This window comes from Pollicipes pollicipes, unplaced genomic scaffold (assembly GCF_011947565.3).
Source record: "Pollicipes pollicipes isolate AB1234 unplaced genomic scaffold, Ppol_2.1 Scaffold_2555;HRSCAF=2994_pilon_pilon_pilon, whole genome shotgun sequence".
Taxonomy (NCBI): Eukaryota; Metazoa; Arthropoda; class Thecostraca; order Pollicipedomorpha; family Pollicipedidae; genus Pollicipes; species Pollicipes pollicipes.
Genome location: NW_023596136.1, coordinates 32,733,766 through 32,750,976, shown reverse-complemented (window position 1 = coordinate 32,750,976; position 17,211 = coordinate 32,733,766). Strand labels below are relative to the sequence as shown.

Below are 17,211 nucleotides of genomic sequence, written 5' to 3'. Positions count from 1 at the left end.
CTCTGTGTGGTGCAGCAGCTGGCACTGACCACCTCATCGCCGACAGCAGACGGCCGACACACACACACACAGGCTCGGCGAGAGTCCCATCCAGCCGGTAGCCGGCCAGCCGCCGCGGTCCGGTCCCGTCCACGGCGGCCCGGTCCCGTCCGCCGCGGTCCGGTCCCGTCCGCCGCAGCCCGGTCCAGCCGCCGCGGTCCGGTCCCTTCCGCCGCAGTCCGGTGCAGCCGCCGCGGTCCGGTCCCGTCCGCCGCGGTCCGGTCCAGCCGCCGCGGTCCGGTCCCGCCCGCCGCGGTCCGGTCCAGCCGCCGCGGTCCGGTCCCGTCCGCCGCAGCCCGGTCCCGTCCGCCACGGTCCGGTCCCGTCCGCCGCAGCCCGGTCCAGCCGCCGCGGTCCGGTCCAGCCGCCGCGGTCCGGTCCCGTCCGCCGCGGTCCGGTCCCGTCCGCCGCGGTCCGGTCCCGTCCGCCGCGGTCCGGTCCCGTCCGCCGCGGCCCGGTCCAGCCGCCGCGGTCCGGTCCCGTCCGCCGCAGGTCCCGGTCCCGTCCGCCGCGGTCCGGTCCAGCCGCCGCAGCCCGGTCCAGCCGCCGCGGTCCGGTCCAGCCGCCGCAGCCCGGTCGTCACAGCTTGGCGGCCGGCCCGGCGCCGGCGGCCGGCGGCAGCGTGTCCAGCGCCGCGGCCACCTCCAGCAGACGCTCCCGGCTCCAGAGCGCGGCTCGGGCGGCGTCCGGTCTGCGGCAGGCACGGCAGGGCGTCAGCAGTGGCAGCCGTCGCACGACGGGAGGCGGCCGTCCGAGAGCGCGGGCCAAACACGCGCCGTCGCGACGGTCGGGGGCCGCTGGGCTCATCACCCCCGCCATCGCCGCGTCGGGCGGGCGTGTGGTCAGATACGCTCCGTGTCGGACGCCTGGCCCGTGGCGTCGCCGCACTGCGTGGTGAGCGCGTCCCCGACCCATGCATCTCAGTGTGAGGTTTGATCAGTCGGGCCGGACAGAGCCGGACCGAAGTCTGTGCACTTCATCGTGGCCGGAGCATGCGGCAAGTCCGTTTGGTCGGCTCGCAACGGGCGGCGATGGTTGAGGCGGTCGGCGCAGCCTTGCGGGCGTCTAAGAGTGTGATTTAAGTTCACAGGTCCTAGCCGCATTCAGTAGCCTCAAGCCAACTTTGTGATCTACCACATACTGCGCAAGGCAGACCCGTCAGCACCGCGCCTGGCGGCCTGTGCCACCCAGAGTCCGACGCTTGCTGGCACGCAAGGGCGCGGGGCCCCCGAGACCGGCTCAAGTCACACGGGATAGCTCACCGGACCACCACGACCACACGAGACGGCTCACCAGACCACCACGCGCTACACAAGGCAGCTTATCGGACCACAACGCAACACACCAGACAACTTACCGGACCACCAAGCACCAAGCCAGACAGCTTACCGGACCACCACGCAACACACCAGACAGCTCGCCGGACCACCACGCGGTACACAAGACAGCTTACCGGACCACCACGTACCACACCAGATAGCTTACCGGACCACCCCACACCACACGGGACCACCCCACCCCACCCCACCCCACCCCACACACACCACACCACACCACCACACCACACCACACCACACCACACCACACCACACCACACCACACAGCTCACCGGGCGGCTCCGGTGCCGGCCCCCAGACGCAGCAGCGCGGCTCTACAGTTGCTGATGACGTCCCGGCAGAGGCAGAGGTGGGCGGCCGGATGGTGCGGGTCACAGCGTGCCTCGACCTCCCGCTGGATCCGGTCCGGCGCAGCGTCCTCCGGCAGCCAGTCCTGTCGGGCGGCGGCCGGCCACGTCACCCGCCGACCGGCGGCGGGCCAACACAGGTGGGGTAGGCGGTACGCCCGACAGCGGAGCACAGGCAACATGTACAGCTCCATTTGGTCCCCAGACAAGGCTCTTACCCTTGAACAGCGACGCCCACATATTTGCCGCAGATTGACGTCTAGTTCGACGAGAACAACCCGTCAGACACATGGCCTGTTCGGTGCGGTTGGCAACGGCCGCTCTGACCAACGTGAGGAGGCAGCCTGCCATACCTCTCCCAATGGGGGGGGGGGGGGGGGCGGCACACGCGCTGGCGCCAACGTCGCCAACCCGCCTGTGTTGGCACCTGCTGCAGCCGGGCGGTCCGACGTCGCCGCCGGTCTCGCGCGCCCGGCCGCCGGCTGACTGACCAGCATGACTCCGATGACGATCCGGTACGCCTCCAGGTACGGCCGCAGCAGGCCGGCGGCCATGTCGCGCCACCTGGCGTCCGGCAGCGCAGGCTCATCGGGCGCGTCCCAGCCCTCCAGCGTCGGGAACTCCACCGCCATCAGGGAGAACAGCAGCTGGCGCAGGTCCACGGTGGCTAAGCGGCACAGCGGAGCGCAGTCAACTAGCGTCGCGCCATCGGAGCGCACAGCGGAACGCATTGAGCTGGCGCCGCGTCGCCAGAGCGCACAGCGCCGCTCGCCTTCAGGGACATCGCCCAGAGACCTTGCACAGTCGAACGCCTTCACAGATCGGCCCACGGCGTGTGGGCGAAACGCAGCACCGCGCCAGGGCGTCGCGTGTGATGGCTGCGCGCCGCGCGGAGACATAGACCGCGGCAGCGCTCGGAGGCGGCAAGCTGACAACCAGCGCTGTCCGAGCGCAGCCGCAGTGCCACGGCGCAAACACGCCGGCGCGCAGAAACCCGAACCAGCCGGCTGACAGCACCCATTACACGCGCCCTGCCTGTGCCTGCCCAAGCGGCGCACCTCCGCGCGCCCCATCAGCGCAGCGCGCACGTCAGCGACCGCCGCCGGCGCCGCTCGCCGCCCCCTCTCACCGGACTGAGCGGCCAGCCGCCCCAGCGCCAGACCGGCGATGTGCGGCAGCAGGGCGTTCACGTAGAACTGCAGCTGCACGCGCGGCACGACCACGGCCAGCGTGCGCTCCCGCAGCCGGGCGCCTGCCGGAGCGACACTCTCAGCTCGCGACCGGCGCGGGACGGGCGGAGCGAGGTCCTTGCCCGTGCTGACTGAGACCAGCAGGCGTAGCCGACCCATGGTGGCACGTGTGGTCCGCGATCGCGGGGGACAAGGCAATGCATGTTGCAAACGCACACAAACGCACGCACGCGCGCATGCAGGCACGGCATATATATATATATATATATATATATATATATATATATATATATATATATATATATATATGCCCAAAAATACATGAAAACAGGCGTTTCCTTCACCTCTGGGCTGCACAGCTGTAACCGTCTGGCTCACGACGCTCGACGCCCCCACTGGTATCAAGCAATCCCGGCCCAATCTTTGCTTAGGTCGGACATCGTTGGAACGCGGTGAAACGCCTCGGGATTGGTTAAGCTGAGCACAAGACTCGGCCGACATCTGCGTATCCTCAACGGGGAGATCTGTGGATGCTCCCGCCCAGAAACACATGGTGGCGTGCACGTGCAGCACCTTCAGGACAGCACCAGCGGCGTCGGGACTCAATGGCATCGTTTCTATAACTGACTCTGATCCACGCCCCCTCGCCCGCCGCCTCCTCCTGCCCTCCCTACGCTGCCCCTCCCACCAGGCTCTCTCCCCGCCTCTGCCGGCGCCCGCCGCCGTCCGGCCCGGTCGGACAGACTGACCTTGTGTCTGGCGATGGGCGCCGTCGCCCGGCGCCGGTGGTCGCAGCTCCACCTGGTGGCCAGCGCTGACCCGCAGCAGCCGGTGGTGCACGTGGAACACGCGCCGCACCGAGCCGGCCTCCACCGCTGCCGGGACGGCGACACGGGCGTCAGCGGGGCGCGGTTCAGGCAGACGCCGGGTCAGCGGCAGGGGAACAGGTCATGTCGGGGGGAACAGGTGCAGGTTAGGTCAGGGGACACAGGTCACGTCAGGGGGAACAGGTGCAGGTTAGGTCAGGGGGCACAGGTCATATCAGAGGGAACATGTGCAGGTCAGGTCAGGGGGCACAGGTCATGTCAAAGGGAATATGTGCAGGTTAGGTCAGGGACACAGGTCATGTCAGAGGGAATATGTGCAGGTTAGGTCAGGGGACACAGGTCATGTCAGAGGGAACAGGTGCAGGTTAGGTCAGGGGCACAGGTCATGTCAGAGGGAACAAGTGCCGGTCCTCAGGGGGCACAGGTCATGTCGGAGGAAACAGGCGCTGGTTGTTAAGGAGCACAGGTTAGTCAGGGAGGCGCAGGTTAGGTCAGCAGGGCACAAACTGGGGCAGAGGTCAAGGCGGGGGGCACGGACTAGGCCAGCTGGGATGGTTCGGTTCAGACAAGCCGCCAAAGGGGCAGGGTTCTCCAGCACGAATCGGCACGTATCTAAGACATTCATTGGACTCATACGGGTCCTTGCTAAACCGTAAGCAGCTACAGCTATTCTACACTAATGAGAGAAAGCGTTGACTTGGGAAATTTTGTCAGGAGAGACGAAGCGAGGCAACGGCGCCAATTTGTTTTCCCTTTCGAAACCAAGATCCGAAACATCGGGAGCCGAGGATAAGCGACGAAACAGGCGAGCCCAGGCGGCTGAACCGTCTCCCGACATCTCTCTCGCATCGCACCCTCGACTAGGAGGGCAGGCCGGACGACGACCAGCTGCCGCCCCAGGAAGCCGGCCGTCGCCACCAGCTGCTCCAGCTGCGCGCGGCCGCCGAGCAGCTGCAGCGCCGCCAGCAGCAGGCAGCCGGCGCCCAGCCGTCCGCCGGCCAGCTGCCAGCGCAGCACGTCGGCCGCCAGCCGGCAGCTGCGCGGTACCGCCGCCAGACGGCGCAGCTGGTGCACGCCCAGCAGGCGCACGTGTACCGATCCGTAGTTCTCCGCCAGCACGCTGACAGCGCGCACCAGACGCTGCCGGGACAGGACACTTGTCAGCCGGCAGGGGGGCGCGGCCGATATGGCGGAAACGGCAAATGTACATATATATATATATATATATATATATATATATACATGCAATTTCTTTCGAAATAAGAAGGCACCAAAAGGCGTTGGCACTCTTTTACTTGGAAGAAAACTGAATTTGAAAATTTCATAACGTTAAAATCGGAATAGAAAAACACATTGGGCACCAAATCACACCACCTCATGACAACGAAATGACGGCAAAACCTTACTTCAGTCGACGCGTGTGTTGATGGTCAAACTGAAAGCTCCCAATAGCAGTTAGCAGCAGTCAGACTAACTCTGACCCGTCTGTCAGGCAAATCTTAGACGAGTGCCATCGTCGGAACACCAGTCAGGAGTGACAGAGCATCGGTAGAAAAAAGCCGATGGTAAAAAGCCTTACGCGAAAAGGTAAGCTTTCCGCTGAAGCGCGCAACGAGACCGGGGCGGCCAGGTCGGTGCGAGGAGCCTCGGCACGACTGCCAGAAACATGTCATCAACAATATCTCAACGACTGACTGGACGGTGACAGACCGGCGCCGGGCGGTGACTCGAGCCGAGGTCACGGCCGCCGCGTCCCCCCCCCCCCCCCCCCCGTTTGGGGTCGGCCCGCCACTCACGCCGGTCGACTCCCTGGGCTTGGGCGTGCCGAGCATCTCGTAGGCGTACAGGTTCTCCTCCAGCACGCGCTCGTAGCTGATGGTGACAGGCACGATCTGCAGATCGGGAATGCGGCCGGCATGGAACAGCTCCAGGTAGGCCGACAGCAGACCTGCGACACGCGCTCAGGCGTAAAACTTAGGGCATCGGCGCGCTTCTATCGAGCCCACGGCACGACCATGCCAGTGCACGAGCGTGCACTGCCATGGTCGTGCCATATGGCATGGAGCGTGCTAGCATCGACCCTGGGGCAGAACACACGCGGCAAGGTCGATCACCAACAGACAGAAGCGTACTGACAGTCGTCACGCACAGGCCGCGCCGCAATATCTCACGTTCGAGATGACTTCGGTTACTATACTATGTAAGCAACGGTGAACAGGATGATAATTAGGCATTTGAAGCACCAAGCGCTGGCATGAGATTTCAACTCGCCAAGCTTGCCGTCGTGATCGTGACACTTGCTGCCAATCGTTTCCAAATTCGGCGCCATTGCATCGCGGACACTAGCTAACGAAATGTGGTGCAATGTTAAACCCTACACGAAATCGCGACGAAAGAGCCCGCGACAAACACCAGTCTTTACCACTGGGGAATGTGAGCGCTTTTCGGGGGATTCGAATCGAAAGGGTGTCTCTGACCCACCCAAGAGGAGTTCGACCAGCAAACCACCACGCCGACACCCGATGTCGTTGCCCAATCATCCCGATAACCCTGATCGGAGCGCAGCGAAAGGCGCCGCTAATCCAGCCATGACGTCATTTTCATGAGCGCTCCCTCCCGAGATAACGACGGCACCAGCATCGCCGTTGTTCGACGCGTATCGGTCCGCCCCGATAGCAGCCGCGGCTCCGGCAGACAGGCGCTCAGATAGTGACGGCGGCGAGAGCGTGGGAGCTGAGCGGGAGCGACTGAGCGGACGAGCGCCGACGTCAGCGGCTGCCGGTGCAGCACCAGGGACTCCGTTGTCCGTCCGACCACAGGCGCGCCGCGCGGCGGGCGTGGACTCCCGGCCGCCGCTGCCACCGCTGACCGACCGGAGCTCACAGACGCCGAGCGCCAGCCAGCGTCGCTCCCGTCCCCCTCCCTGCCGGCATGCGGGCGCTGCTGGCGCTGGCGCTGGCGCTGACTGGCGGCGCCGGGCTCTGCGCCGCCACCGGCGAGGACTTCAACTGCACGGAGAGCACGTGCGCCACGGTGGTCTGCTGCGACGACCCGAATGGCGCCAACTGCCCCAGCACTAACTGCACCGCCTCCCAGCTGAAGGTGGTCAGCCCCCGCCAGCCCTGCGACTGCTGCACACGCTGCATCGACTTCCAGGTGAGGGGCAACTGGGGGAGCACACAGACACACACACACACACACACACACACACACACACACACACACACACACACACACACACACACACACACACACACACACACACACACACACACTCGCGTAGGGTACGACACTGAAGAAGAATGCCCGTGGAAGTCGCACCCATTTCGTTAACTTCATCGTGAATGCGACAGCGGGTGTTATCTTGACAGTCGAGTAACGATGTCCAATGCTATGCCGGTCCAGTCAATCCATCGCCTTTGCCCACGACAAGGACAGAGCCGACACGGCCGAGTGGCATCAGTCCGGTCGCATGCCAACACACCCGGACGGGCCCCACAGCGTCCGGAGCGGTGACAGGGACGCGCGGCCGCCGGCGCCGGCGTCGCCTCATCAGCCCGCCGTGACCGCCGCCCGGCGCCGTCTCCCGCAGCCCGAGGGCGACGAGTGCGACATCAGCAACATCAACAGCTTCGGCGACCTGCCGCGGCAGCTGTGCGGGCCGGGCCTCTCCTGCCAGCTGAGCGGCCAGACGGCCTTCTGCGCGCCCATCGCGCAGACGGCCTGCGCGGCCGCGCAGAGCGCCTACGACCGGGACGCGCTGAAGGAGCTGATCCCGGGCAGGCTGCGCCCCGCCTGCGACGCCGACGGCGCCTACCTGCCGGCGCAGCGGATGCCCGGCCTCACCACCAGCTGCTGGTCCAAGGACGGCGAGCGCCTGTACGGCGAGCGCGGCAGTACGGAAGACGCCACGATGGGCTGCCAGTGCGCGCGCCTCCACTACGCCGAGACCGACGTCGAGGGCCTCGGGCCACGGCCGCACTGCCTCACCGACGGCAACTTCGACACGCTGCAGTGCAGCAACGCCACCTGCTTCTGCGTCGACCAGACGAACGGCACCATCACCTCGGTGATCGCCAGCCGGCCGTTCAAGGTCGGTCGAGCGCGCGCGGCGCGCCGAGTCTGTGGCGGCGGTGACCGTCGCCGGGCGGAATGGTCGCAGACATAGCATCTCCCTTCTCACTTCCCATATTGCACACCGCTCCCCTGCACCTGTCCGTCAACTTGAAAGCGCCAACTTCATACCACAGGGCTGATAGGCTGAACCACATTGGTTCATAGTTCGTACCACTTACCCCATGATCTGATTCTTTAACAGCTTGCATTTTCCCATGATTATATAGCTGCTGTACGACTGCTGCTGTACAGCCCGTGTAGCCTGTATAGCTGTACTATCGCTGCAGCAGAGCCTTTAGCCCCCTCGCGTCGGGCGTCTGACACCGCGCCCCCGCGAGCAGGACCTGCTGCCGTGCTTCAACGCCACCATCCACCGCAAGGACTACCTGAAGCCGTGCGAGCTGGCCGCGCAGCAGCTGGAGCAGGAGCGCGCCGACTGGGCACAGCAGGGCTTCTCGCTGCTCGGCGCCGAGCCGCCCCGCTGCGACATCGGCGGCTTCTTCGACAAGGTCCAGGTCGGTGACGGTGACAGGGGGGAGGGGGGGGGGGGAGGCGACGCCGGCGCGCGGGCGTGTCGGGACCGCCTCAGGACCGGACGGCTGCGCGCGGGGCAGCGACATACGGCTGCGGAGTGGGGTTCGGTTGCCTCGCTTCTGCAGCTGGCGGGTAATTGGGAACTCATGACCACAGCAGACGTAGGTGCGGAGGCCGGGAGCCCAGTGTTTCTCAGCACCAGGTGACAACAGTGCGGATGGTCATCGCCAGCAACCGCTCGCGCGCGCACTCCAGTGGCGTTCGTGCACTCTTCACTCACAGACATCCGTGTAGCAGAGTGACTCAGCGTGGCAGTGCTCCTCCACATCCGGCGTATTATCGGTTATTGCCTATCGACTCATGACGCGGCGCGGGTCTGCCACCACCAACTCCCTCAGAGACAGAGCTTGAGCTCTGGAGACGATCGCAGAGTGCCGGTGGCGATGGAAGTGTGGGGGGGGGGGGGGGGCTCATCGTAAATTGAAGATGCGCAAGCAATGTCCGATGCGCACGCATCGGAAACTGTTCAAACTAGCACGTAGCACCACCACCACTACCAAAGAAGGGAACCCAACAAACTCAGGCTAGTGCTACAAAAAGGTGACGTCTAGCTCCAGCCATGGGAAGGTTAGTTTTGTCCCAGCATGTCTGCCTCGCCGCCCATGACCGCGGTGGTCCGGGCCGGCAGGTAACGCAGACGGGGCAGACGTGTGTGACACCGGAGGGCGCCGACCTTCACTACACGGTGCCACGCAGTAGCGCCGCCGCCGTCAGCATGACCTGCAACTGCGCCCGCTCCTCCTACCACATGCAGTCGGCCGGCCAGATGACGGACCTGCCGCAGTGCTGCGATAACGGCGACTTCCGGCCGTACCAGTGCCGCGGCCTCTTCTGCTACTGCGTCGACGCCGACGGGCAGCAGTACGGCGGGGCCGAGCCGCAGTCCAGTCTGCAACTGCTCAAGTGCAGCCAGCAGCTGTGCCCGAGCACCGCGGCCGGCTCGCGACCCGACGGCGGCTGGTCCCAGCAGCCCTGGCACTGATCGGCGGTGGCTGGTCCCAGCAGCTCTAGCGCTGACCGGCGGCGGCTGGTCCCAGCAGCTCTGGCGCTGACCGACGGCGGCTGGTCCCAGCAGCTCTGGCGCTGATCTGCGGCGGCTGGTCCCAGCAGCTCTGGCGCTGACCGGCGGCGGCCGGTCCCAGCAGTTCTGGCGCTGACCGGCGGCGGCGGGACGCTCGGCCGAGGCTCGCCACGCCCCGCAGCCCCCGCGCCGACACCTGACACGTGGACGACACTGGCCGCTGGACAGCTGGTTCTTGTGTGCCGCTCGAGCCCGGCTGGCGCCAGCTTACGCTCTGGCGACTCAGGTGGCGAGGGGGAGCGAAAGCTAACAAGGAAGGGGTGTTCAGAGTTAAGTATGTAGCAGGGTGGCGGAAAAGACGCAGGGGTGGTGAATGGCCTGGCGCACAACATCTAGTTACAGTGGAGTGACGAATAATCAGCGCGATATGTCCGCGGGGCCGTGCGGGTCACCCAGACGACCAAATAACAATGATCAATCCGGGGAAGAACAATTTTTTCCAGAAAATGTTTCCCGACCAATTTTCAAGTAGTTCCAGCACGCTTAGATTGTGAAACTATATGCTGCTGGTGTTCTTGTTGCATACATGACTGAAGCATAGTGTTCTGTGTATGTTTTTTTGGGAGGGGAAGCCACTCCTTTGTGAAATGCTACCACGGTGACCAGCAACTCATCTCGAGACGCAAGGTGCTGGCAGTAGCGTGCCGCCATACAGAATGACAGCAGGACTCATGACAATTACTGTAGGGTATTGGCATACCCTACAGTAATAGCCTAGTCACGTACCCTATCGCATTAACAGCTACCGTACCCTGTCGTAATAACAGCTAACGGTCAGGTTCAAAGCGCACGCATCGTACCAGTGCGTGGGTATCCCCACTGCTTAAACCGTGCATGTTTGTGGCCCAAACAGGAAATGAGTGGTGATTAGCGTGCCCGACCGCACCGTACTATTCCGCGAAGTGCAAAGGAGAAGCGGCATTTGAGGCCATCCCACACAGAAGACAGGATTCGGGTGCAAGCAAATTTCCAGGGAGTCCTGCTTCCAGGAACGAAATCTGCCCAGGAGCGTTCGTCCCAACTTTTCGTTCATGTCGCCCAGTTTGGAGTTTTCGACGGTGGTCGCATAACACAGCGGGCGCCGTACAGAGACGGAGAATAGACTACGCATGCCGACACCGCCAACGAACAACCGCGGACGCCGGCAACGTGGTCGACACGTGCAGACCCAGTCGACAGACCACGCCTGCAGCCTGGGGGCAGCAGACGACACGTGCCTGCAGAGGGCGTGTCGCCCGACGCGTGCCAGTACACAGAAAATGCGACGACACGTGCCGACACGCGGCCATACGGGGCAAGTCAGACCACACGTGTCCACACAGGACACGTGGGGTGACCCTCGCTGGCAGAGAGAACGGCGAGCGGTACGTGCCGACAGAACTCATTACGTACCGACAGAGGACACGACAGACGAAGCGCACAGACAGCGGCAAACGAGACCAGGCGCCGACAGAGGGCACGCCAGACGAGACGAGCCAATAAAGGAGGTGCACGCGCTGCGGGCACGACCGGCAGGTTCTCCAGCTTCCGAGCCTCCAGCTTCCGAGCCTCCAACTTCCGAGCCTCCAACTTCCGAGCCTCCAGCTTCCGAGCCTCCATCTTCTGAGCCTCCAGCTTACGAGCCTCCATCTTCTGGGCCTCCAGCTTCCGAGCCTCCATCTTCTGAGCCTCCATCTTCCGAGCCTCCAGTTTCCGAGCCTCCAGCTTAATGGTCGCGCTCCGCTCGGCTCTCAGCCCGCCTCTTGGAGCACCTCGGCCGTGCTGAAGGTCCCATCGTAGTCTGCACCGACAGAGGGGTCGGGGGGGGGGGGGGGACGGCACAGCGCCCGTCACTTGGTGTGCCTATCAGGGAGCGGCTGTCATACCTCGTGGACGGCGGTGGCCGTGGACACCTCCAGCGGACGTCGTTGTACTGTCAGCTGCCCAGCGAAGACAGCGTAGGCTAGACTCCCCGTAGACTCCCCGGCTAAGGACACGTCGGCACAACCTCGACGCGACGTCGCGGCCGGCGTCCGTCTCCGGGACCTCCGGCACCTCCGCCTCGGCACCTCCAGGTCGGCTGGTGCCGATCCCTGGTGGACACTCGACAGCCGGTGTCGGGGCCGGACAGAGCCGCGGCGGTGGACGCCCACCAGCTGCGGTGGACGACACGCCCACTAGACACACCCAGGCAAAGCCAGCAGCGCAGCAGCCTCAGCTGTGCGGCCGACTGGCGCCCCATTTGCCGGAGGCGAGGAGGCGGACACCCAGGCCGTGTGCTCCTCGGGTGTCCAACCCCCCTCATGCGTCCCCGACAGCGCCAGCTCGTGGCCTCCCGTCCAAACGTGGAACACGTGCGAAGCGACAGCGGGGTGGCACCGCGATCTCTCAATATTCGGCCACGTGGGTGCCAGAGATGTCGATACTTTGTCCATTCCGTCTAACCGCGACGCGGGATTTACCGTCAATTGCTCCTCCCCCGCCCCTCACGATGGACCAATCAGCATTAAAAGGGCGGCAGTCAAACCAGCATCCAGGCGCCTCGAGCTCAGTACTCCGACCAGGTACGTACAGGCCGTTGGACAGGTCAGATGTCAGGGTTCGGGGTCAAAATGCAACGGATTAGCAGCCAACGAACAGGGCGCGCCAGAATTATGAGGGAGACAGAATTTTGGTAGTATGAATCTGTTCTCGCACCTCATGAGCCCCTCACACACCCTACTGGATCAATTTTGGAACGCTGCTTGGCAGTCCAGGCGGCCGCCGCCAGATGCTTCCAGAGTCATCCGACCACACCCCCATCGCCGATGAGAACAGCACAGTAGCAGCCGACCGATGCCCCCCCCCCCCCCCTCCCCCCACCGACGACTGACCGGTGCGTGGCGGCAGCGGCTTGCCGGAGCGGCTGCGTGTGCCCTCCACGAAGAACTCGGCCGGCCGCGGACTGGTGAGCGCCAGACACTGAACGTAAGCGCGCAGCACGGCGGCGTACAGCCGGTCACCAGCCAGCCGGCGCCGGATGAAGAACGCGCCACAATTACGCAGGAGCTCGCCCACCCACAGCATCGACTTGAAGTCTGGTGGTCAGATCGCATGACAGTCAGCCCAGCCACAGCATCGACTTGAAGGCTGGCGGTAACACTATTAAGTCTTGTAGGGAGCACATCAAACAGTCCACAACACAAGCTCATTTTATGCAGATGCTAAATCGCATGGCACCACAGCATGGCTCAAACTGGGTCTCTCACGTTCACAGCCACTTCAAGACGGTTCAACACGCGCAATTCCAAGATTTGTCTCCGTACACGACTCACGTCGGTCGCGCAGCGTCACATGCCAACAGCGAGCCGAAGTCCGCACGGCTGGGGGCGAGGGGGGCGCCCCAAAGCCTCGGAACTGACCCATGCCGGCGGCAATGACTGGCATCGGCAGGCGGTAGTGGAAGCAGATGAAAGACACCAGCAGAAAGTCCACGTAGCTGCGATGCGTCGGCAGGTACAGGGTCGGCACGCCGGCTGCTAGTGAGCGGACCTGGAGACCTCGGACCACACGCGTCAGACCACGCTCGACGACGACGGTCGCGAGAGGGCGCTCCAGTCGCACAGATGGTCTCCTATCCACCGTCTCGGGCCGAGAGCTATGTAGTTCGGGCGGCATATACACCTAGGCGTGGGAAGTTGTTAACATGAGGCATGCACAAGACCCTTGCAATCCAACCACCTTGGCCTGTATGCTCACCAGTCATGTTGCTGCACAGTGTCTAACTAAGCATGCAATGCCTGCATTTAATTACTGCACAAACCTGCTTTACACCGGCAGAGTCCACGTAGATGTGGTCATACAGCTGCTTAAAGATCTTGGCCAATGAAAAGCCAATCCTTCGAATAGATCCCACACTGAAGTTGTGATGCATTTCGCGGAAAATGTCATCAATTTGGCGGTGTGCTTCCTGCCTCTCAGCTGGAGACAGCTGTTGGCATGGTGTCAATATGTCAATGATAAATGAACACACAATCAGTACCAACTGACAGCAAACCACAATCCAAACTAAGCATCATATGGCTCATTAACTGCAGCAGTGTAGCATTTTAACAGTGAGAGTCTATGTAAAACCAGCCTCAATGCCCCAACAAAGACCTGGAGGAGTCAGGCCTGAATTGACACACAATTCTGTGGATTTGCAAGAATACACAACTCTGTGATTACAAGATACATAATGCTGGCCACAATTAAGTGGCACATGTGAATGCATTTTTAGCAGGCACACTTTCACTGCAAATATATACATAGGTTATGATATATTGCTAACTGATAGCACACTTGATGGCATCACAGTACTCCATATTTTTGCTACAATGCATATATTTTGCTGTGAAAAACTTTACTGTACCTTAATCATTTCATCTATGACTCCCGGGTCCTTGTGGATGCAATCCAGCAAAGAAGAGTCCAAAAGTTTGGGAGAAAAATCCTTATCTTGCACATTGCACTGCTGCAGAACCCAGCAAAGGTCTCCTTTGCTATGCCTGTCTGCAAGGATATCCTCCATGGCCTACAAGAGGACAGAAACAAGAAAGTGAAGAAAATTCCAGTTGAAATGTTAGCCTGCAAGCACCAGAAAAATATGGTTCCTAAAATTAAGATGCACATTTGGCACACAACAGTTACACATTAGTCCTGTCTAATTATACAAATTGACTAAATTAATTTTAAATTTTGATGAGGATACCTGATACACAAGATACATCAAGACATAAAATACATATGGAAGGTATATCATTACTTACATTTGGAGATGATATTCAACTAGGACATAGTAACTGTGATAAAGATAGTACTTAAGCCAGCTTCCTTGTGTTGAATGGGAGCTTTCAGGATAATCACTATCCTTTCTTCAGGATTGGGCACATAAATGTCAGATTTGCTAGATAATTATCAGACAATTGCCTGACCAAGGCTGCAGAAGCGACAGTAATTACCCTGAAAGCTTCTGTTCAATACTATTAAACTGGCTGGAATGGCATCTTTTTATATAAATGTTCTAATACACCAAAACTTAATGCTTGCAATGCTACAATACATGAGCATGTCATACAACAAAAATCTATATAACAGCACAGTTGTCAGCAACTGCATTATAATCATTCTATGACAGGTACCAAAATACATATTAGGGATGTGTAAATGCCATTTACTACACTTATGCTTCTGAAATTCACAGAATAAAGAATGAATGAGGATGCCTAAACCTAACCAGCTTGCAATCTAACTAAAAACATTAATTTTATCCTCTAAATCTTCTCAATCTTAAATCTGGCCACAATGCACACAACTGGATAGACTCCATGCATTTACGCCCCATAAAAAGTATAAAATACACAGCATGCCAGGAATCCATCAGGTGCAGAACTATGCTGCATAAAAATAACAAAAAAGAAGTATTTCAGAATCCTGAAACCATACCAAAGCACAAGCCCTGAAAAGCACCTCACAACTCAAAATGCAGAGCAGGGCTAGCAACCATATATCAGTTCAAAGCCTGCCACTAGTTATCAGAATCCACATTAGATCCCAACAAACCTGGGGCAATACAACTGCATTGGATCAGTGGCAGGAGAAAGGCAAGTGTGGAGGATTGAGGGCTCAAAGGCACTTTTATGTTTCTTTCCAGAACCACCATAACCCTATTGCCGAGTTTTCTGTCATGGGGGAGGGGCCTGAACCCCTTGAAGCCTGCCCATCACACCATACATCATACCCCTCTGAAGCCTACTCATGATATGAAGGTTCCCTAACCTGTAACTGACAGTGTAGACAAAGATGCCTTTAAGGGTAGGCCATCACTGACAGCAGCAGGGGCATGGGACCACAGGGACTTCGTGACATTTTGAAATGCCTGTGAGACCTAAGGCATCAAAGTTGACTAATTGATCATTAAAACCAGATCCCCGAGCGACGGTCCGTTCCTAGATGGGTTCTCCTGTACCCATTTGGCCCCTGTCTGGATATAACCCTCGTTACGCCACTGTAATGGATACATAGCATTAACACGCTAACATCGATATCACCCTACAATTACCATTTGCTCGTAAACGATAGCGGACAAGCCGTCGCAGACTCCACCATCCCCTGTTACGCTCGCAGCCATATAGCGGTTTGAGTCATGGTCCCAAGCGCACACTGTCTTATCGCCGGCACCAATTCCGCCAGCCAGTGCGAGCAGCGCTAGGTCTTTGATTGCATGGCCTTGGATATGTGTGTGTCATTGGGGCTTTACGACGCACTCAGCTGCTGAGGCTATATGGCGTCGCCTGCCTCTCACCCTGGCAGGAGGGGCGGGCACCGCGGGGAACCGAACCCCGTACCTCTGGTTTCCCAGACGCGCAATGGTCGACGCAGACGCGTTTACTACTACACTACCGGCACCCCGTGGCCTTGGATAGTATAAAGTGGGCTGCGCAAGTGAATTGAGACGAGTGCGTCATGAACAGTAGTTTGAAACGCTGCCAAACTGCATGAAATCCGGTGCCAAATTTATTTCTATCCAGCGACTTTTCATTGCGTTATGTTCGCATAGGGCAAGATGTACATTGAAAGACGGTTGTAATCGTGCTGTTAATTTCAGATAAAGCCAGATCCCAATATGTCAGAAAACGATGCGCACAGGACCTACGTCCAGGAGGCTTACGCTCACGTGACTAATGTTCAGGCAGAGACGTAGCATGGGCGCAAAATGACCACTGCAGTCGACGCGCCCGAAGACACCAATGGACAACAGCAGAGGCGTAGCATGCTATTTCGTTGAGGGTTTACAGCCCCCTCCCCTATCCACTCGGGCTCCGGGCCCATTTTCAACATTGGGATGCAACTGAACCAAATTTGGGGATAAAACTGCTTGTTGGCCTATTTTGTGCGTAGGTTGGATTCTTTCTCACTCTTCGGCCCTGACCCACTTGGTGAAACTACGCCCCTACCCCCATGACACCTACGCTCACGAAACCTACACCTAGGCGGCCTACATGCTCACTGTATATTCTCTAAGAAAGACTACACTCACCGAACCTACAGCCCAAGAGACCTACGCACGCAGGACCTGCGCCCAGAGAGCCTTCGCCCACTGGACGTGCTCGCATGAGGCCTACGATGGCACACGATGGCCTACGATGGCATCACTCCCGAATTATCGAGCCACTGTTGGCGGGCCGTCCTCACTCATCAAGGGAAGGGTAAACAAAAGTTAACTATTACAGACACAAGATAGCGTAATCCGCTGCCTCATGGCTCTGCATCATACCACGCAACCGTAAACGGCAAGAAAGTGATACCGTATTGTGAAGAATTGTACGAAAGTATCATAACAATGGTTTCTGATGATATGTTGTGTGTGATTGGGGCTTTACGACGCACTCGGCTGCTGAGGCTATATGGCGTCGCCTGCCTCTCACCCTGGCAGGAAGGGCGGGCACCGCGGGGAATCGAACCCCGTACCTCTGGTTTCCCAGACGCGCAGTGGTTAACGCAGACGTGTTAACCACACACTACACTACCGCCCCCCCCCCCCTGATTATATATTGATGTCAGAGGACCTGGGTTTCCTGTTGGTGTCAATGTATATTTCATTACTACTGACTATCCGCTGGCATCTAGAGGCTAGAGACTGCCAAAATATATTTGCCCTAAGATTACGCATCGTGTTTGCAG

General features: G+C 59.9%; 2 protein-coding genes across 2 annotated transcripts; one reads left to right on the top strand and one right to left on the bottom strand.

Moving 5' to 3' along the window:
• Positions 1 to 618: 618 nt before the first annotated feature.
• LOC119111727 (uncharacterized) lies at positions 619 to 4,669 on the bottom strand. Its single transcript, XM_037235535.1, has 6 exons — positions 4,595 to 4,669; positions 3,663 to 3,788; positions 2,853 to 2,975; positions 2,215 to 2,390; positions 1,649 to 1,809; positions 619 to 730 (listed from the first exon to the last, which is right to left on the bottom strand). Exons 4-6 carry the CDS (start codon positions 2,353 to 2,355, stop codon positions 619 to 621), a joined length of 414 nt encoding a protein of 137 aa, XP_037091430.1. The 5' UTR covers positions 2,356 to 2,390; positions 2,853 to 2,975; positions 3,663 to 3,788; positions 4,595 to 4,669.
• A 2,012-nt stretch (positions 4,670 to 6,681) lies between these two features.
• Positions 6,682 to 10,072, top strand: LOC119109383 (thyroglobulin). The gene is made up of 4 exons (XM_037233001.1): positions 6,682 to 6,896; positions 7,333 to 7,833; positions 8,198 to 8,371; positions 9,079 to 10,072. The coding sequence occupies exons 2-4, from the start codon at positions 7,573 to 7,575 to the stop codon at positions 9,430 to 9,432; spliced, it is 789 nt and encodes a 262-aa protein (XP_037088896.1). The 5' UTR covers positions 6,682 to 6,896; positions 7,333 to 7,572; the 3' UTR covers positions 9,433 to 10,072.
• Positions 10,073 to 17,211: the final 7,139 nt, after the last annotated feature.